The 21,349-nt window shown below is 47.2% G+C and overlaps 1 protein-coding gene across 1 annotated transcript; it reads left to right on the forward strand.

Moving 5' to 3' along the window:
• Positions 1 to 440: 440 nt before the first annotated feature.
• On the forward strand, positions 441 to 1,400 carry LOC102572412 (olfactory receptor 10A7-like). Its single transcript, XM_014597754.1, has one exon. The coding sequence runs from the start codon at positions 441 to 443 to the stop codon at positions 1,398 to 1,400; it is 960 nt and encodes a 319-aa protein (XP_014453240.1).
• Positions 1,401 to 21,349: the final 19,949 nt, after the last annotated feature.

A 21,349-nucleotide genomic window follows, 5' to 3' on the forward strand; every position in this document is an offset into this window, starting at 1 on the left:
TAGTCTTTTATTTTCCAGGGGGTCATTCAGTAGTAGGATGCTTGGCACTCAGCATTCTCTAGTTTGTTATCCAGAGAGCTGAAGGATTCTTCCAGCCCACCATATATTTGGGGGTTGGGGGTTCTTCCACAACCCCACCCCTAAATATATTGAACACCTAAAGTGACATATTCATCCACCAACTTAAAATCAAGTCCTTTTATAGTTTGTCTGAAGTTGCTTTCCCAAAAATGTGCCATAAATTACTGGAATCAAAACTTGTGGAAGAGGTGATATCTTTTTATTAAACCAACTAGATATTTGTAAACAAATTATTGCATTTATCTGCAATAAAAAAATTACTGAATAAACACCATATTGTCCCCATAAATTACTGTTTTCTTTTATGTATCTTGGGAAGTATATCTCCATAACCCTCTCTGTTTTCATTACTTTTACAGATGAAGCACAGTGAAGAAATGTGGTGGAACCAAACCTCCATGACTGAATTCATCCTCCTGGGGTTTGGAAATGTCTCACACTTACGGGGCATGCTGTTTTCCATGATCCTATTAATGTATTTGATGACAATAGTCGGGAATATCTTCATCATCATGATCATCATGGTGGACTGTGCCCTACAGTCCCCCATGTACTTCTTCCTCAAGAACTTGTCCTTCATTGAGATCTGTTTTACTTTGGACACAGTGCCCAAGATGCTGGTTGACCTCCTGGCAGAGGATAAGAGTATCTCATTTACTGGCTGTGCACTGCAAATGTACTTCTTCTTTTCCTTTGGTTGCGCAGAGTGCTTCATCTTAGCAGCTATGGCCTATGACTGTCACACAGCCATCTGCAACCCCTTGCACTATAGTACTATCATGAACCAGCGATTCTGTTGTAAGGTAGTGGGTGCAATCTGGATAACTGGAGCTTTCATTTCTCTGCTTCAGACAGTCTGGATCTTCAACATGCCATTCTGTGGCCCCAACAAAGTGAATCATTTTTTCTGTGATGCGCCAGCATTGCTGCAGCTAGTCTGTAGTGACACTTACCTGTATGAGATGCAAATCATGGCCTCCACACTCCTAGTCTGCTTGTTTCCCTTAACACTGATCCTGGTCTCCTACATCCGCATCATCACCACAATTCTGAGGATACCATCATCTGAGGGAAGGCGTAAAGCTTTCTCCACCTGTTCTTCACACCTCACTGTGGTGACATTGTTCTATGGGAGTGGTAGCCTGGTGTATCTCTGGCCAAAGTCCAGCTACTCTCCAGACATCAAGAAACTCCTGTCGCTGTTCTACACGGTCATAACCCCAATGTTGAACCCTATAATCTACAGCCTGAGAAACAATGAGGTGAAAGGTGCTCTGAAGAGGGCACTGGGAAGGAAATTGATCTCACAGAAAATATAGACATTTTAATTAGATATCACAATAGGGAAACTTTCTCCAGCTTTCTGCAAACACTGATGTGAACCTCAAGGCACACACACCTCCAGAGAAAAGCACGTTGTCATGTAGAAGGGCAGCTGATGAAGACAGAAAAAAAAAAGACTTGATTATAGAATGCACAGTCCTTTCATTAGAGAGAGGATATCCTTGTGGTGAAGGAAATCTGGTTCCAGAGCTTGACTCTGACACAAGGTCCCATCATGACCTTGAACATGTCACTTTGCCTTGGATTGTCAAACTGGATTAAGAGAGTCAGAACCCTGATCGCATAGATTTTCAGAGTTCGCCTAAAATTTTCCTTAGGCCTTCTTGAACATACCATCCCTTGCATTTTATGTATATCTATGATATGAAGGAAACAGTTAGTGTACAGTAATAAAAATGCATGGAAATGGAAGTGAGTTCTGTAACAAAGAAGAAAAAAGACTTCACCCTTCTGAACGTCGACGTCTCACAAGTTGCAAACTTTTAAATGAGTGTTTAATTTTTGAAGCAACTTTTTACTTGGGTTTTCCATATTTTTAGTAGTTGTCAGCACTCTTACTTAAGGTACGGGGGGGGGGAGGATTTCATCACAGTAGGGCTGATTATTTTACCAGAAAGTCCCCCCCCCCCAAAAAAAATTCATACCAATTCCAAAAAACTTAAGAAAGAGAAGAGTAGGTACTTCCAATGAAAGTCTTAGTTTTGCTAAAATCACAGGGATCTCCCAAAAAGTTATTAAACAAATGTTTTCATTGGGTCTGTATAACAAAGACAGCCATACTAACATTAAGACAAATACAGAGACCTAAAACTAGAAAGAGAATGTTTTCATAAAAAATATATATTATTTGTTTAAGCAGAAAACCTTTTATTTTAAATAAATTACTTCAATATATTCATTTTTATATAACTTACAATAGGAACATTTTAAAGTATTTGTTTTTATTCTCTTAGTCTGTAACAAAGCAATTTGGTTTTTAATGTTATAGAATTATTAATTTGTTAAACATGGAAATTCAATTATGTCTAAATATTAATATCTAATAACACACATTTACTTTATCAGAATGCAATTCATTCAGGTTTCTAAATTATTTTTCCAGAGTTTCTTTAACAGAGAAATTTCAGTGCCTACACTTAAAAAAAAAAAAAATTCCCCAAATGCTAGAATTGACCAATTAACAGAACTGTTGTTTTCTTTTTCACACCAGTTAAAACTATGAGGTTGTTACTAAAATACTTGTGGCTACTTATCATTAAATTGACATGCCCATCCAGGTAACTAAGGCCAGCTACAAACAGGCTGTTGGCAACAAGGTCCACTTGATAACCAGGGCAATTTAGCCTTCTTGCTGCCCTGACTCCTGATAGATATGTCATTAAGCTGAGAGAGGGAATTCCAGGATACAGATTCCTGTAACCAAAATTATTTCTGTTCTTTAACCAATGAGTATATAATTTAAGAGGAAAAAATACTTCTGAGTGAAGGGAGTATAAGCCATGGACCAAATCCTATTTCATTTCTCAAGTCCCTAACAGCTACTTAGACAACCAACTCTGATCCTATTCCACCCTGTCCAAGATTTGAGAAACTGTTAACACACCAAATTTTATAATAGGCCTTTATATTAACCTTCAGAACACATCACACTCACACACAAACAACATTGCAGAGGAAGAGGGAAGACTCCACCACTTTTTCAGTTGACTCACCTACCCATTGCATTAACAGTTCTGTGGGAACTTGTGCCAGGTGAAGTAGGATCACACTTATGTACCAATGAGGCATCTTAAAGGTGAAAGAAAATTTGGACCAAGCTGAGTGCTTTCATGTTGGACTACAAGTGGAGGCCCCCTTTTGCTCATTCTCCTCCTGGTCACAACATTGTTGCATTCCTTTCTGTACCATGGAGCTGGAGAGTACCCCCTCCACACTCATCCTTTCCTGTAGCTTTCTGGTTAGGACATGTTTCTGAGAAGTAAGATTTGTAGGTTGGAATCCCATCAGTCAGCTAAGGGGCTAGAACCCAGTTCTTCCAGTTTTTCAGTGACTGTGCTAACCACTAGGATCCTATACAACAGGTGTACATCACCACTGGCCATGTAGGCAGTCTGGATCCTGAATGAACATAGGCACCTCAGTTCTGGACCCCAGTTCTTAGTGTTTCCTATATAAGAATTTAGGATGCCACCAACATATCAGAATTACCCATTCGAGCTATTTTTCTGTCCCTTTTTCCTTATTTTTAAGCTATAATGGGGAGTTTTAAGTGGGAAGCTGCCATTAGATATATGGCAGTAAGCCTATGTCTGGTGATCTCCAAGGTCACCATGTAGAGACCAGTGGTATTGGAAGGGTTGATGACTCAAGGAGAAGAGCTAAGGTGCACAGGGCCCAATATGTTGTGCACCTGGGGGAGTGTTGCCCCTCTCTCCCACAGAGTGGGAACATGCACAGCAGTGGGGGAACATGCCCCTTCCAACACCATTCCTACTTCACATTACCCATTCCTCCCTCAAGGCTCCCACCTTACACCCTAGGTCATTGCTCTTCAACCTAAAACTGTTTCCAGGAGTTTGTTGCAGCTTCCTGCTCCTGCTTGGCTAGATGAACTCTGTTTTACTCCATGCCTGTCTCCCAGGACTGTCCTTAATTTTCCCCTGCTAGTCATCTAGCCTCTCTCCATTGGGGAGGAGGCTCTTCTCAGCTAGACTGACTGACCTGCTTCACCGGGCTTTAAACTAAGCCTGCCGGGGGTGGGGGGACTACTGCCAATGCTGGCCCACTGAGCGGCCCTTGAAAAGCCAGCAAGCCAAGGCACATAAGGGATCCCACCCGAGCCTCAGCCCTGGAATAAAATGTAGGTAAGGCAAGGGCCTCTAAGGGGACACTTGCGTGTCTATACACAAATGCCAGGAGCCTGGGGAATAAACAGGAGGAACTTGTTCTCCTGCTAAATGCAAATAACTATGATGTCATTGGGATAACGGACACCTGGTGGGACTCCACCCATGACTGGACCATGGGTATAGATGGCTATTCCCTGTACAGGAGGGATCAAGTGGACAAAAGGGGCGGGGGCATAGCTCTCTATGTCAAGAAAAGTTATGCATCCCTGAAAGCCAACATTGGCACCCACGGTGGATAACTTGAGACCCTCTGGGTTAAAATCCATGGGGAACATGGCACAGAGGATACTATGGTGGGGATCTACTACAGACCCCCTACTCAGAGTCAAGACCTTGACCGGGAGTTCACCAGGGAATTGGCTGAGGCCGCACGATCCCAGTGTATGGTTGTCATGGGAGACTTTAACTACCCAGACATCTCGTGGGAGGACCGCTTGGCCAAATCTGAGTGGTCGCAAAGCTTTCTCTCGTGTGGATGACCTCTATCTGACGCAGGAAGTTTATGGGCTGACAAGAGGTAAAGCACTGCTTGACCTCATACTGGCAACCAGGGATGACCTAATCAGCAACCTAACGATTGAAGGGAAGCTGGGTGACAGTGATCATGAACTGATCACCTTTACCATCTGCTGTAAAGCTGGCAAGTCAGTCAGTAATGCAGAAGTCCTCGACTTCAGGAAAGCTGACTTTGACAAGCTAAGGAGGCTTGTCAGAGAGGCCCTAAAAGGCCACAACCCAATGGAGAGGAAATCTATGGGAGTTCAGGACGAGTGATCCTGCTTGTGCATCCAGGATTGCTCCCTTGAGCAATCCTGGATGCACAAGCTAAGTCCATCCCGTCTCGGAGGAAAGGCAGCAAAAGGGCACAGCAGCCCCCTTGGCTCTCCAGGGAACTGGCGGACCTCCTGCATCTTAAAAGGAAGACCTAAAAAGGATGGAGGACTGGAACCATCGCCAAGGAGGAATATTCTGCTCTGGTCCGGACTTGCAGAGAGCAAATCAGGAAAGCCAAGGCTGTGATGGAACTCCAGGTAGCTACAAATATCAAGAAAAATAAAAAGTCCTTTTTTAGATATGTGGGAAGCTGGAGGAAAAGCAAGAGCAACATTGGACCCCTGCTAAACCAGATGGGACAATTGACGCCCAGGAAAAAGCAAACTTGCTAAACGGGTACTTTGTGTCAGTTCACTAGTTCTATGGGATGTCCCTGCCCACTATGGGTCAGGGAGGCCCAGGTGACAGAGATTCCTTGCCCTCCATTGAAGCTGACCTCATGAAGGAACACCTTGACAGGCTGGATACCTTCAAGTCATCCGGCCCTAATAAGATACACCCAAGGGTACTCAGGGAGCTGGCAAGCATCATAGCTCAGCCCCCCAGCACAGGGGGCTTTTGGTGCTCTGGTGAAGTGTCCGATGATTGGAAGAGGGCCAGTGTCATGCCTATCTTCAAGAAAGGGAGGAAAGTAGATCCAGCAAACTACAGGCCCATCAGCCTGACCTCTATCCTGGGGAAGGTCTTGGAAAAGATTATCAAAGAGGCCATTCTGAACAGACTAGCTGATGGCAACATCCTGAGGGATACCCAGCATGGGTTTGTTGCGGGTAGGTCTTGCTTGACCAATCTCATTTTGTGACAGGGGGCCGCTCTGGGCCGGGCTAAAATGTGGCCCGCACACCTGTTCCTGGGGGCAACCGCCTGCCTACTCGCCTGCCATGCCTTGTTGTTAATTAATTAATTGGTGTTAATTAGCGGGAGGCTGCCCCACTGCCAGGGGGCGCTATCTGCGGCTCCGTTTCCTCCCCTACACCGCAGTCCACACGTCGCCGATGGAATAGCTGTTATGTCTCAGTCTTATCACAATCAGGCCCCTCTTTGGGCCTTCTCAAGTGTTGCCCCTTCCTCTGGGGCTCACCACGCCCGCTCTGGGGCTTCTCAACAGTGCCCCCTCTCTGGGGCTCACCACTCCCGCTCTGGGGCTTCTCAACAGTGCCCTCTCTCTGGGGCTTGCCAAGCCCGCACTGGGGCTTCTCAACAGTGCCCCCTCTCTGGGGCTGGGGTCCATGCACCCCACATGCTGCGCCCCACTGGTGCTGGGGTCCCCACGCTACTGTGGGTCCCCTATGAGGCCTCCTCCAACCCCTAATAGCCTCACCCAAACCACCGGTAACAAACAACAACATAAACACAAGCCCTTCGGCTATAACAAAAACAGAAGCCAACCGGCCCAAACAACATTCGGTCCTACCAGTGACCCTTTAACTCTCTGATGCAGCCCCTGCATCAGGTTTCCCCTCTCTCCCAGGGCAGAGAGCTCCTTCCTCTTTGGCAGCTGGCAGGGAACCGCCTCTAGCCCCAGCCCCTAAGGTTTATAAAGGAGCCAGGCCCTGCCCCTTCTGGTCAGCTGACCACCCCTGGTTGCCCTGGCAACCCACAGCTAGGCTCCTTATTTCCTGCTAGGGCTTCCTCCCTAGCAGTTTTCCCCCTCTTTGGGAGCAGGGCACCTCAGTGCTCTGTGACACACCTCCCGCCCTCAAGATCCCAACTCACCAAGGCGGATCTTCATTCTTGTTAGGTGTTGCACCAATCTGGGGTCTTTCTCGGCCTTCCTTCAGGCACCTGGTAACTCAGATATGGAAGGCGGAGGTTTTCAGGCGCCTCCTCCTTGCCTTTTACCCAAGGGCACACCATGTGGGATTTGTCGGGAGTTACCCTGCCACAGGTAGTCCCCCCACATTAGCCATCCCTGGTAGGGTGCAATACAGGCCTATCTTTTCCCTTCATCCTTTAAATAATTGAGAAGGATGGCTCCGGGTCTGGGTATTTTCTCCAACGAAGGTGTCGGGCAAAGTACTGTAGGCGTTAGGAGTCCGCCTCTTGGCCGTCATTCCTACCTCCTCCGCTCGCCCTATACACCAGTTTGACCCTCCTCCTCCTGCCACCTGACCGGCTGGTAGGGATTGAGTCAGGGTCTCTCTTGTGTCAGCTGCCCTAACTGGAAGGTTCTGTGCCTAGGGAAACCGCTCTGTCTCTTAGTAACAAGGTTCAGGTTCTTTATTACCCGCACCCCTCCACTTCTCTCTCTTGTCCGCGGTCTTTCTGTTCCACCTAGTCCTTCTTCTTCCTCGTATTGCCTCAAGAAGAAATCAGCGCTTATGTTTTTAGCCCCTGGGCGATGTTTTACATCGAAGCAATACAGTTGCAGACTAAGGGCCCATCTCATTAGTCTAGCGTTGTCTGTCTTCATGCTCTGCAACCAGCATAGGAGCGCATGGTCTGTTATCAACGTGAACCTCCGTCCTAGCAGATAGTAGCGGAGTGTTTCCACTGCCCACTTAATTGCCAAACACTCCTTTTCTATCGTGGCATAATTCCATTCGGGTGGGTGTAACTTCCTACTTATGTATGCTATAGGGCGCTCCTCTTCCCCCTCTACCTGGATCAGCACCGCTCCAACTGCTGCTTTTGACGCATCGGTCTGCACCAGGAAGGGTTTATTATAGTCTGGGACATACAGCAGGGGTTGCAAGCACAGTGCTTCCTTCACCGCTTGGAACGCCTTTTCCGCCTCTGGTGTCCATCTCACTTTGGCAGGAGCCCCTGCCTTTGTCATCTCAGTCAATGGTACCACCAAATCTGCAAAATGAGGTACAAACCTTCTATAATAGTTGGCCAACACCAAAAAAGCCCTCACTTGTTTTTTAGATTGGGGAGTTTGGTACTTCCGCAAGGCCTCCACCTTACTTAATAACGGCTTCACTTTTCCGCTTCCTACTAGGAATCCCAGGTATTGAGTCTCTTTTTTCCCTATCATACACTTTTTTGGGTTGGCTGTCAGCCCAGACCATCTCAAGTCTTGTACCACTGCCCTTAGCGCTTTGAGGTGCTTGGCCCAGTCTTCAGTATATATAATAATATCACCTATGTACGCGGCAGCATAACCCATGTGGGGGGCCAACATTCTGTCCATTAGACGCTGGAACGTAGCTGCGGCTCCATGTACTCCGAAGTGCATGCGTCGGAAGTGGAAGAGCCCCCATGGGGTAGCGAATGCTGTTTTCTCTTGGTCTTCAGGTGCTACTGGCACCTGCCAAAAGCCTTTTGTCAGGTCTAAGGTGGAGATGTAGCGAGCTTGTCCAATGTTTTCTATCAGTTCATCTACTCTAGGCATCAGGTAGGCATCAAACTTCGCTACCGCATTTACCTTCCGGAAATCGACACACAGACGAATTTTTCCATCGGGCTTAGGTACCGCCACGATTGGACTCCGCCAGTCACTGTGGGACCTGCATATGATGCCTTTCTCTAGCATCATCTCAATTTCTGTTTTTATCTGTCCCTGTAGTTGTTGGGGAATCCATCTCCAACTCTCCCGGATCACATGGCCTGGAGGAGTTTTTATTCGGTGTACCACACCCCGAGCTTCCCCAGGCGTTTCCTAAAACACATCTCCAAATTCCCTGACTAGTTTGGCGGCCTGTCCCCTCTGGTCCTCCGTTAGTCGCATGGCCAGTTCCACGTTACCCGGTCTGCTTCCCTCTATCAAAGAGGGTCCTAATTCTAGTTCATTAGGATGGTAGGCCAGGTACATACATTCTCGGTCTTCCCATTTCTTCAGCAGATTGACGTGGTATACCTGCTTCTTCTTTTGTTTGTCTGTCTGATACACCTCATAATCCAAGGGCCCCACTTGGTGTATAACTTCATAGGGTCCCTGCCACCGGGCAAGCAACTTACTCCCCTGGTCTGGCAATAGAACCAACACACGGTCCCCCATGTCAAACTTCCTTTCCCTGGCACCCCGGTTGTAACATCTCACCTGACGTTGATGGGCCTCTCTGAGACTCCCTACGACCTCACTTCGAGCGGCTTCCAGGCGCTCCCACAGCTGTATCACATACTGGATCAAATTTTGGTCTTTACCTTGTTGATCTTCCCAACCTTCTTTAATCGGATCGAGTATTCCCCGGGGTTGCCAGCCGTATAACAGTTCAAAGGGTGAAAACCCAGTTGAGGCCTGGGGTGCCTCTCTTACCGCAAACAGCAAAGGGGCTATCATTTTATCCCAGTTCTGAGGGCTCTCAGCAACAAATTTCTTCAACATTTCCTTCAGGGTCTGATTAAAACGTTTGAGTCCGTCTGTTTGGGGGTGGTAGACTGACGTCTTCAGGTGTTTAATTCCGAGAGCTTTACTCACTCCCTCGAAGACACGTGAGGTAAAATTTGTCCCCTGGTCTGTCAACAATTCCCTAGGGAGTCCTACCCAAGAAAATATTTTCAATAGCTCGTTCGCCACCTTCGGAGCTGATATGGTTCGCATCGGCACAGCCTCAGGGTACCTCGTGGCATAATCCAGTAGGACTAGGATATACTGGTTTCCAGTGCTGCTATGGGGAAGGGGCCCCACGATGTCCATCGCTACTCGCTCAAATGGAACCTCTATCAACAGCATCGGAATTAAACGTGTTTTTGGGGGGCGTCTCGGGTCCGCTTTTTGGCACACAGGACAGGAAGCGCAATATCTTGCCACTTCTCGCAACACTCCGGGCCAAAAGACTCTTGCCCTAATACGGGCTTCAGTTTTGTCTCTGCCCAAGTGTCCTCCAATAGGGAGTTTATGAGCCACCTTCAAGACAGCCCGTCGATATCGGCGAGGTACTTGCAGCTGTATGACCTCCTCCCCTCCAGGCTTCCCTCGTTCAATTCGGTACAGGAGACCATTCCGTACCTCAAATCTCGGGGTCATCTTCATCAGCTCTGGCCATAAGACCTCGCCGTCTCATTGGGCTAGGGGGTTCTTTCAACGCATAGCGAAAGTCTGTCTCCCGGCTCTGCTCCAACTGAAAGTGTTCATCCTCCCACAAAGCGGTGACATCCACCTCTTGCCTAGCTTCTTCTTCAGGGGGCACTTGTTCAGTCTCTACCGCGAATCCCTCAACCTTCTCCTTAGACCTTGCTCTGGTTATTTCCCCCAATAGCTCTGGCCAATCACAACCCAGTACTACTGGGTAGGGTAACTGCTCAGCAACCCCAACTAGCATCTGCCGGGTCCTATCACCTACCTGAAGCCTGACCCTTACTCTCTCGACTCTTAGGGAGTCCCCGCACAAACATTGTATTTTTACATGATCTACTATCTCCCTTTCTTTCACCGGTAGCACGTTGCTCCGCACCATTGTCTGTAATGAGCCCGAGTCCAACATAGCTCGAACCTTTCTTCCCTCCATTATCACTTCAAATGTAACTGCCGGTGGCTCATCTCCCGCCTCGGGGCCACTCCTAGCTCCATAGCCACACATCCCCACCTGGATTGCCGGTTGAGTGTGGATGGTTTCCCTTGCATTGGCTAACACAGCCCGTTGTCTAGCGGCTTGCTCCCATAGGCCTTGTATCGCTTGCTGTAGCTGAACTACAACCTGTGGTTGTGACTCTGGACCCAGGCTCAGCATCCACTCTGTCTCTCTGGACCCAAGGATTCTCTTTCTCATACAGCCAAACCAGCGTCCTATGACGCAAACTGCCATACAAAATGTTCCCGGCCAATGCACCATTGTGACAGGGGGGCGGCTCTGGGCCGGGCTAAAATGCGGCCTGCACACCTGTTCCTGGGGGCAACCGCCCGCCTACTCTCCTGCCACGCCTTGTTGTTAATTAATTAATTGGTGTTAATTAGCAGGAGGCTGCCCTTGTACTGCCCCGCTGCCAGGGGGTGCTATCTGCGGCTCTGTTTCCTCCCCTACACCGCAGTCCACACCTCGCCAATGGAAGGCCTCTTTGGGCCTTCTCAAGTGTTGCCCCCTCCTCTGGGGCTCGCCACGCCCGCTCTGGGGCTTCTCAACAGTACCCCCTCTCTGGGGCTCACCACGCCCGCTCTGGGGCTTCTCAACAGTGCCCCCTCTCTGGGGCTGGGGTCCATGCACCCCACATGCTGCACAACCACTGGCGCTGGGGTCCCCACGCTACTGTGGGTCCCCTATGAGGCCTCCTCCAACCCCTAATAGCCTCACCCAAACCACCGGTAACAAACAACAACATAAACACAAGCCCTTCGGCTATAACAAAAACAGAAGCCAACCGGCCCAAACAACATTCGGTCCTACCAGTGACCCTTTCACTCTCCGATGCAGCCCCTGCATCAGGTTTCCCCTCTCTCCCAGGGCAGAGAGCTCCTTCCTCTTTGGCAGCTGGCAGGGAACCGCCTCTAGCCCCAGCCCCTAGGGTTTATAAGGGAGCCAGGCCCTGCCCCTTCTGGTCAGCTGACCACCCCTGGTTGCCCCGGCAACCCACAGCTGGGCTCCTTATTGCCTGCTAGGGCTTCCTCCCTAGCAGTTTTCCCCCTCTTTGGGTGCAGGGAACCTCAGTGCTCTGTGACACATTTCCTTTTATGACCAGGTGACTTATCACCTGGACAAGGGGGAAGAGATCGATGTTGTATACCTTGACTTTAAAAAGCCTTCGATCTGGTGTCCCATGATCACCTTTTGACTAAACTGGCTAACTGCAGCCTTGACATCACCACAATCTGCTGACTGGGGAACTGGCTCTGTGGTAGGACCCAGAAGGTGGTGGTCGACGGGAGCCAATCATCTTGGTGAGCTGTGACAAGTGGGGTCCCACAAGGCTCTGTCCTAGGGCCTATACTATTTAACATCTTCATCAATGATGTGGACATTGGTGTCAGAAGCGGACTGGCCAAGTTCGCCGACAACACCAAAGCATCTGGGGTAAAGCATCCACACCTGAGGATAGGAGGGTGAGCCAGGTGGATCTGGACAGACTCATGAAATGGGTGGATGAGAACCTGATGGTGTTCAACGCTAAAAAATGCAAGGTTCTCCACCTTGGGAGGAAAAACCTGCAGCATTCTTATAGGCTCGGTAGTGCTACACTGTTTAGCACTACAGATGAAAGGGACTTGGGGGTCATGGTTGACAACAAGATGAACATGAGCTTTCAGTGTGATGCTGCGGCTAGTAAAGCGAGCAAAACGCTGGCTTGCATCCATACATGCTTCTCAAGCAAATCCCGAGATGTCATTCTCTCGCTGTACTTGGCCTTGGTGAGGCCACAGCTGGAGTACTGCATCAAGTTTTGGGCTCCACAATTCAAAAAGGATGTGGAGAAGCTTGAGAGGATGCAGAGGAGAGCCACATGCATGATCAGAGGTCAGAAAAACAGACCTTATGATGAGAGGCTGAGAGCCATGGGGCTATTCAGCCTGGAAAAGCACAGGCTCAGGGGTGATCTGGTGGCCACGTATAAGTTTATCAGGGTGCTCATCAGGATCTGAGGGAATGTCTCTTCACCAGAGCCCCACAAGGGATGACAAGATCGAATGGTCACAAACTCCACTGTGACCAATTCAGGCTGGACATAAGAAAGAACTTCTTCACTTTCCGAGCCCCCAAGGTTTGGAATAGACTGCTACCGGGGGGTGGTTCAAGCACCCACTTTGAACACCTTCAAGACACATTTGGATACTTAGCTTGCTGGGATCGTATGATCCCTGCTGAATTCCTGCCCCTGGGGCAAAGGGCTGGACTCAATGATCCTCCAGGGTCCCTTCCAGCCCAAATGTCTATGAAATCTATGAAATCTAGTCTAGATTTTTTTGCATCCAAAACTAAAACTGGCTGGAGCACCATAATGCTAACTGTAGCTAATCTCCCTAGGGTCTCCTTGGTTGCCTTTTTCTGGTGCCTGACTCACTTTTGCCTACCTGCCCCCTTTTATTGACCCAAGGTGCAGGGAGGCTGCTCACCTGCATTGACACCAAGTCTTTGTAGTCAGGCTCAGAATATGACTACATTTTTCAAACCATGCAGGCCTCTAGACATCTACAGACCCATGACAGAATGTCCACAACTGAGGAAAGTCTTTGCAGCTAGAGAGAGCTGATTGTGGAGATCTGCAGCTGATTCACATTTTTAGTGACATCCAAGACTTCCATGCGTAAGTTCCCCAGATGGAGGGGGGTGGATATAGGAATAGAATCTTACATGTCAATTTAGCAAGTTATGTCAGTAATTTACCCAGGTAAATCAGCTAATAGAATAATATCCCTAGGGCCAAATCCTATTTCCCCTTTACATGCCTAAGTTGCACTTACGTTGCTATGTAAGTAACATTGTTGGCACATCTACAGCTTTAAGATTGCATTTCCACCTTTGATGGAATAGGATTGCCTAAGTACACACTAAGTTGACTAAAGTAAAATGGAGAGGCAAGGGAGCTTACCAACTTTCTGTCCAACTATGAGCACACTTGCCCTGGAAGCAGGAAAGCTAAATTCTATGAAGAGGTTTGAATCTATATCACAGTCATTACTCAGAAATCAGTTTGGTCCTTTTTTAAAAGCTAGCCACAAGACAGGCAAGAGGAAAAGCTATGTGGTGCCAGGAGGAAGCAAACCAAAGGGAGTATCTGACTCAGTGAGTGGTGCTGTGCTGAAAAGTATGGGGCCCAGCCTTGGCCTTGAGTCCTAATGGGGCAGGAACTTTCCCACTTCTGTTTTTCTATTTGATATAACACACATAAAATGCAAGGTGCCCACTACTTTCATTAGTGTGTGTAGTAGCACCAGGCCTCTGGGGTGGCCATGAGGTTCCCTGGTAGTCAAACAACTCTTTCCCTTTTCTACATCATCTGCCAAGCCTTGATCTATCTTACAGTACTTAGAGAGGCTGTCCCAGGGCCCCAAAGTGAACCTTAGTCCCTCAGCCATTGTCCACATGCCTGGCTGGTACCAGTCATGCCCCACTGGCACTAAACTCTGGCCCTCCTGGCCCTATCCCTGCCTTAGGGCAAAAGCAACTTCATGAGCAATGATTGTGGTCTCTGTCCTCCCCTATAGCCATGCCCATGCCCCATAGATGTTATCTGGTATCACTTGGGAGGAGCCCCCTGACCCCAATGCAACACTTGGCCCCCTCAGGACTCAAACCTTTGTTGAGGCTTCAGCCATCCTCACTTCATCCCCATTTCTCTGGCTTCACCCATCATCCTAGATACACTTACTAGGACCTCAGATTCTGGGCCCAAGCCCTGGTTGTTACCAGATTTGCCCATTATTTTGGGGTGTGTTCATTTAAGGGATACGTTTCTAGGGTCTTGGTAATTCTGTCAATGTGTTGCTTGTGTTACTTGTGTTTCTGTACAGAGCTGTATCTCTCCCTTCTGCAAGTCCTCACCCCCAATGGAACTATCTTGCAGGACTCACTTTCAATGGGGCTGGGTTCCTCCAGTCACCAAATCAGTCATACACACAAACACACACAGATTAACGTGACACGCCTGACCTGGCTGGGTTGATCAGCATGGACAGGCTGACACCCTCATATGCAAAGAATCAGTTCATCAGAGCAATAATAAGCTGCAGTCAGACACAAGCACACAGGTAAACAGAATCTCTCTGAATCCGGCTGGGTGTCCAGCTGACACCCTCATAGGCCAGCATTCAGTTCACAAGAGCACGTCTGAGTCAAACTGGGTCAATCAGCCTGTACAAGCTGATCCCTTATATGTTTCAAACTCAGCATGTCCCAATCTTTGGCCTCTTGATGAGCAGACCCCACAGTATTTTTGGGCTTCACAGGGATCTTTAGCTTAGGTAAAAGAGGCGTTGCTGTAGAGCACGTGAGGAAGGAGAAGTAGAGAAGGAAAAATGTACCCAGGTACTATCAGTTTGACTATAAAAGTTATTTATTGCTAAGTATATGAAATATATAATGGTACAAATAATAATAGACATGCAAAGGAAAAACAAACACAAACAATGGCAATACTACCCTGGTTTCACTAAGTATTTGGGGAAACTTAGCTCAAGCTTAACTAATACAATTCAGGTTCAGAAATGTATGCCTACAGAGAAAAGAGAGAGAGAGAGTGCTGGGATCTCAACAGTCCAAGGTACTTGGGTTGCAAAGCTGACAGGTAAAGTTTGTAGCACAATCCTTGAAGGGAGACGATATGTTTCCTCCAGACTCTCGAGAAGAACAGTGGATGGTATCAGAGAGATTTTTTCCTTCTTGAAGCGCACACACTGCTGCTTTTTTACAGATATTTATACCCTCAGTTCAGATTCTTCAAAGCATTTTCAATAGTGTAAATCATTGTCTTTTCTCTTGACAAGGGGTTATCTGGTTTAGAACATCTCAAGAAACTGATTGATAATCAGGAAACACATAAGGTTAGGGAGTAACCAGACACTTGGGAGCCTGCTTGAAATTCCTATGGATAGCAGATATACTGATGAGATATCTCATGGTTTCTTCAGAAACAATAGATAGCTTGCAGCATCAGGGTTTTTGATTTTTACTTGTTGTGAACAAGCCTCAGCTTAGCGTGACTTTTCCAGATCTTACTATAGTCTTTTAACAGACTTAAGGCAATTATTGGAGTGTTTATAACCTTTGGACAGGAGGACTTCCACCAGTCTTCCCGGGAAAAGTATGACAACACTGGTGGTCAGGGCTCCAATGGGCTGGACACTGTGATGAACCCCTTTACCATGTTCAAATGTTGCCCATACCCCCTCTGACTCGGTCTCTTGCCTCAGCATTCCCTAACCCGGCAAGCAAGTTTTAGTCAATGAAGTTTAAATAGGCCTCCCATAGTGGGACTGGGAAATGTACAGTCCGAGATGCCTATTAAACTTTACTTCTGCTTACAGGTGTGTGTGTGGCAGGGTGGGGAAGTCCTTTGTAAATCCAGATTAGAACTGGTCTGATAAATGCTGAGCTGGGTGTATGTAAACATAGGCTGATTATCATTTGGAGCACAGATTCCCCATTATGGTGTGCTCCCCTGCTTCTCTGATCCCAGAATTCACTACATTCTCTGCTTCAGCCTTTCTGTTCTCCATCTCTCATGTAAATGAATGGTCATCTGGTTCCAACTCGGATGCAAATGAGACCTAGGGCAGTTGTTTCACTCTTGTCACCCTTATCTGGAGAGTTTTAGGTGCGTCTCCAACTGCATCTTAATCAGTTTTGTTTAGGTAGAAGGGGAGGGGGATTCTTTGTGAGTAGGCAGTCTGCATCCTGTGCCACAGTTTGTCCGGAACACACAGCTGAGAGGTAATATGGTCTTGCCCTCTAGGGCTGCTCAAACCCCTGGAGTCCCTGATCCAGTTTGGGCTGTTCTCAGGCTGCTGAACCCCCTTGGGGTCTCTGGCCCTTACAGGGCTCTATGCTGGCTCCCTCTCAGGCACCCCTGTTGCCTGCATACCACCCCAGTAACCAGAAACTGTTTCTTCAGTGTTAAGCTTAACCATAACAGAAATGTAAGCAAACCACTTCCAAACTAAAATTTATCCACAGTGTGGGTCAGTAGCAACACATAGGGGCGCGCATCCACCCCCTGAGAGTGCTGGTGCACCCTCTGTCAAGCTGCACTCCACTTTTAGGCAACAGGCGGGGGGCAGGCAGGAGCACCAGTGACCCTGCTGCAAGTGCCGGCCGGGGAGCAGGGCCACCAGCAAAAGTGACTGTGCCACTTCTGGAAGTGGGCGCAAAACTCCTGGAAATGGTGTGGATGCTTTTTGGTGAGTGAGATCAGCTGCTAGGGGGATGCCCTCCCCCCCGGTCAGTGAGATCAGCCACCGGGGGAACCTCCCCCACATCACTGACTGGTTTCATGGGGGCATGTGACCCCCTGACTCAAGAGGCACCAGTTGCCCACACTGTGGGTCAGTACCCTACCACAAGCCATATTTCCCCCTTAGCTGTCTTAGGTGGCTGGGGGGAGGGTCAGGCAGCTCCCTTGCCCTCTCTTGCAGAGCAAAGCATATGGAAGTGCAGCATCTTCAGGGCCATGCAGCAGGGCAGGAGAAAGAGTCACCATGTCTCCCATGCCTGAGAGAGTTTACAGCCAGATCCAGGGCTAAGCTATACCTGATATTAAGGGGTGAGAAATGGGGCAGAAGATGCAGGAGACAAGCAGAATAGGGGCCAGGTGGCTGCTATGGGTCTCAATCTAGCCCTGACCCAGGCTCAGAGACAAAGTGAGAGCCACAGAAGCTGCCAGTCCCCCACCCTCCCCACTCTGTACATTAATCTAAGATGAGGGGCTTTCACACCCATGCCAGTGGAAGGACCTCATCTTAGATTCAAGTACATATGCTACATGCCTAGCTGCCACTAAAATCAGTAAGAATGGTTTGCCAACTTGTTTAGTCCATCTCAATATTCCAGAGTGAGCATGAAACCTAAATTAAATCCTTCCCACTAATATTCTAACTTCCCTGGAATTTCCTTCATACTTAGTAGCCCAGAGATTCCCAATGTACGATTTACCATAAATGATATTTCATGCAACTCAGTCAGTTTTCATCTCCTAAATGAAACTCAATGGGATTTATGCTACTGTGTAATTTAGGAACTTTTGGCTGTTTTACCCTTCTTTCTCGGCATCTGCTGGCATTAGGTGGGTTTTGACCTCTTTCAAAAAACCAACAGAGAGGCCTAGGAAATTTAAAAAAACCCTCACCCATTAAAATTCAGGGTCTCATCTCATCTCCTATAAACAATGAAATTGAAGTGAAGCTTATGAGCAAGGTTTAATGTACTTGGAGGATCATATTCTCCCTGCCAATGCTCTGTTTGCCAACTTGAGAAGTAAGGGTCTGAACACAATGGCATTCAAAACAATGAGGACTTCCAATATTAACTTGTGCTATTTGGGACATGTGTGACCAAGCCCCTTCCTAGTGATCTGTGAGGTGTATTTCAAAGCAGCCCATAATAAAGAATTAATATCAATAGAAAAAAAAATCTAAAAGAAAAAATAGGAAAAGATTCCTGACAAGAGGGAAAAAGCTAATAAATAACACATCCTATTAAACTGCAACAGCCCCATTTATTAAACTGGAGCCCTGAGAGGGAGAGGAAGGAAAGCATCATCCAATGATTATAGTCTCACTTTTTTGTCTGTAAATGAGCAGTAAATGAGCAAATGCAAGGTAGAAGTTAAGCTTTGCCCTCTGTGCTCCAGGATCCCTAGGGAGAAACCACACACACACACACACACACACACACACACACACACACACACACACACACACACACACATATATTCCCTTAGACAATGTTCAGGATACTTCTGCTGAGAAAGTCTCATGAGGATTAAAGGCACATAATATGCAGCTGGGATAGGGTAATAATATAGTGGTGTCACATCTGGTGGTACGTACAGACCTGGCAAATGCTTTATCTACTCAGCTGTGGTATTCATCCTTTGCACGGTTGAAATTATCATATTTTTTATCCACTCCCCAACACAGATGCTTCTTGCTTACGTGCATCTTTTTTATCTTAGGCTGTGTGTGGCAGACAGTTCTGTGTGTCCATGAACTCAAGTACTGGATCTTCATTATAAGTTTATTTGGCAACACAAAAGGACAGAAAATATCACAGCTCAGGAGATGCTAACACTAACCAACAGGTATGTTTCCTAGTGTGTAACATGGTATGGGCTAGCTTGGGATGCCAGCTACATCAGTATAAATCTAGTGCAGCTTCTCTATTAAGAGCAGGCATAATTTGTATTTCTATTCATTTTACTTAGCAATTATTATTGGGATTACATTATACATGTAATCTAATGCAAAACTAATTGTTTGAATATATGGGCATGGTGTGTTCTGACAAAGAAAGACAGACAGATATGACAGTTCAGAATGATCAGGAACTTGAGCAGGCTGGAATAGGATCACTTAAGCACTCACTAACTAGAATAGGATTTTGTCTTCTAAGTCTAGAGACTTCCAGGTGACTCTGGATGTTGTGGCAGAGATTTATAGGCAAACCTATTTTGCATCATAAATGAAAAAATGCCCTCTAATTGGTTTAGACTGTATGCAATTTTATTCTCACTTCAGGTTTTAGGACTGAAAAATAAAATCCAATCTTGAAATCATACAAATAACAGAAAAGTAGGGGCAGAAGGGACGTAAGGATTCCCTAGGATTTTTCCTAGAAAAGTTCATCAAGGAGTCTATCTGTGATAAGCTTACACAAGGTAAGATTCTGAATGACAGGCAGCATGGCTTCGTTGTGGGTAGGTCTTGCCTTACCAAGCTCATCTCCTTCTATGACCAGGTAACTTGCCACCTGGACACAAGAGAGCAGGTTGACACTGTATATCTTGAGTTCCAAAAGGCCTTTGATCTAGTATCCTACAATGTCCTCATGTGAAAATTGGAGGATTGTGGGCTTAACTCCAAGACAGTCAGGTGGGTGAGAAACTGGCTGGAGGACAGAACGCAGAATCATAGTGAACAGATCTGTGTCACTCTGGTGAGAAGTGGGCAGCAGTATCCCGCAGGGGTCAGTGCTCGGTCCAGTACTTTTCAACATCTTTATTAATGATTTGGATGCGGGGGTGAAGAACTCACTAGCCAAGTTCATGGATGACACCAACTTATGAGGGAGCATGGTCACGCTTGAAAATAAACTACAGATACAGGTGGCCCAAACAGGCTAGCAAGTTGGGCAGATCAGAACCTGATGAAGTTCAATGTTTAGAAATGTAAAGTGCTCCACCTTGGGACAAGCAATCCCCAACACACCTACAGGCTTGGCAGCACCAAACTGACTAGCACCATGAATGAAAGGGACCTGGGGGTAATAATAGACCACAGTATGAATATGAGCCGGCAGTGCAATGCTATAGCCAGTAGGGCAAATAATACTCTGGTGTGCATCAATTGATGCATCTCCAGCAAATGCAAGGAGGTGATTCTTCCTCTCTACTCAGCACTGGTAAGATCTCAGCTGGAGTACTATGTCCAGTTCACCACTTTAAGAAGGATGTGAAGAATACTATGTCCAGCGCACCACACTTTAACAAGGACGTGAAGAAGTTTGAGAGAGTCTGAAGAAGAGCCACCTGTATGATCAGTCTTAAAAGGCAAGCCATACGAGGAAAGGCTGACGGATCTGGGACTCTTCAGCCTGAGGAAAAGAAGGCTGAGAGAGGACCTGGTAGCAGCTTACCACTACATTAGGAGAGTATATCAAGGGCTCGGTGAGCAACTGTTCACCAGGGCACCCAAAGGGAAAACCAGGAGTAATGGTCACAAACTCCTGAAAGATCGATTCAGGCTCAACATTAGGAAAAAAAAACTTCTTCACAGTCAGGCTGTCTAGACTGTGGAATAAGCTCCCTCCAGAGGTGGTGCAATCACCTACCCTGGAAATCTTGAAGAGGAGACTAGACGGTCACCTTGCTGAGGCCACCTGACCCGCAGTTATCTTCCCTGCTTGGTGCAGGGGGCTGGACTGATGATCTTCCAAGGTCCCTTCTAACCTCACAATCTGTGAATCTATGTAGTCCAACACCCTGCTCAAGGCACATATGTCCCTATCCAAACTATCTCATACAAATGGCTGCCTAAGATATTAATAAAACTATGCAATCAACCCCATCACACAACTAAAACACATAATACCCCAAAGACACCAAGAGCACCTAACCTGCCACAGGTGAATCCAGGGGATGAGGGCACTGTCAATGTCCTGGTACTGAAAGTGTTGTTAAATACTTGAGAGACTGTAATGGGACAGGAAGAGGGAAGCGAATGGTCCTCTTTCTTCAGAGGAAGGCAAAAACCTCCCATAATTCATACCAATCTGACTGTGGGGTAAAATTCCTTCCTAACCTCAAATGTCATGATCAGTCTCACTCTGGGCAGTAGTGGAAAACCCTAACCAAGAACCTCTGGATTTTAGTCCCAGCAGGAGCACATCACACCCCATTTGAAATCCCCAGACTTGGCTGCAGTCAACAACACCCAATTCTTTTGAGGAAGGTGAAAAAACCCTGATGCCTGTAGCAACAGGAAGGGGAAACAACTTATTTCCAGTTCCATGTGATAATCAGCAAAGCCAAGAAGTATTGGGAAAAAAAGACAAACAAACCCTTCCACTGTTCTGCATCCCAGAGACAGTAAATAAGCTGACACATCACACCCCCTTTCTGTTATCCTTTTTCTTCCAAAAATGTATCCCAACCCC

The sequence above is a fragment of the Alligator mississippiensis genome, chromosome 7 (assembly GCF_030867095.1).
Source record: "Alligator mississippiensis isolate rAllMis1 chromosome 7, rAllMis1, whole genome shotgun sequence".
Classification (NCBI taxonomy): Eukaryota; Metazoa; Chordata; order Crocodylia; family Alligatoridae; genus Alligator; species Alligator mississippiensis.

Bases quoted from the DNA above. Each gene is read 5' to 3' on its own strand.
- LOC102572412 (XM_014597754.1), top strand. From the start codon at position 441: ATGAAGCACAGTGAAGAAATGTGGTGGAACCAAACCTCCATGACTGAA.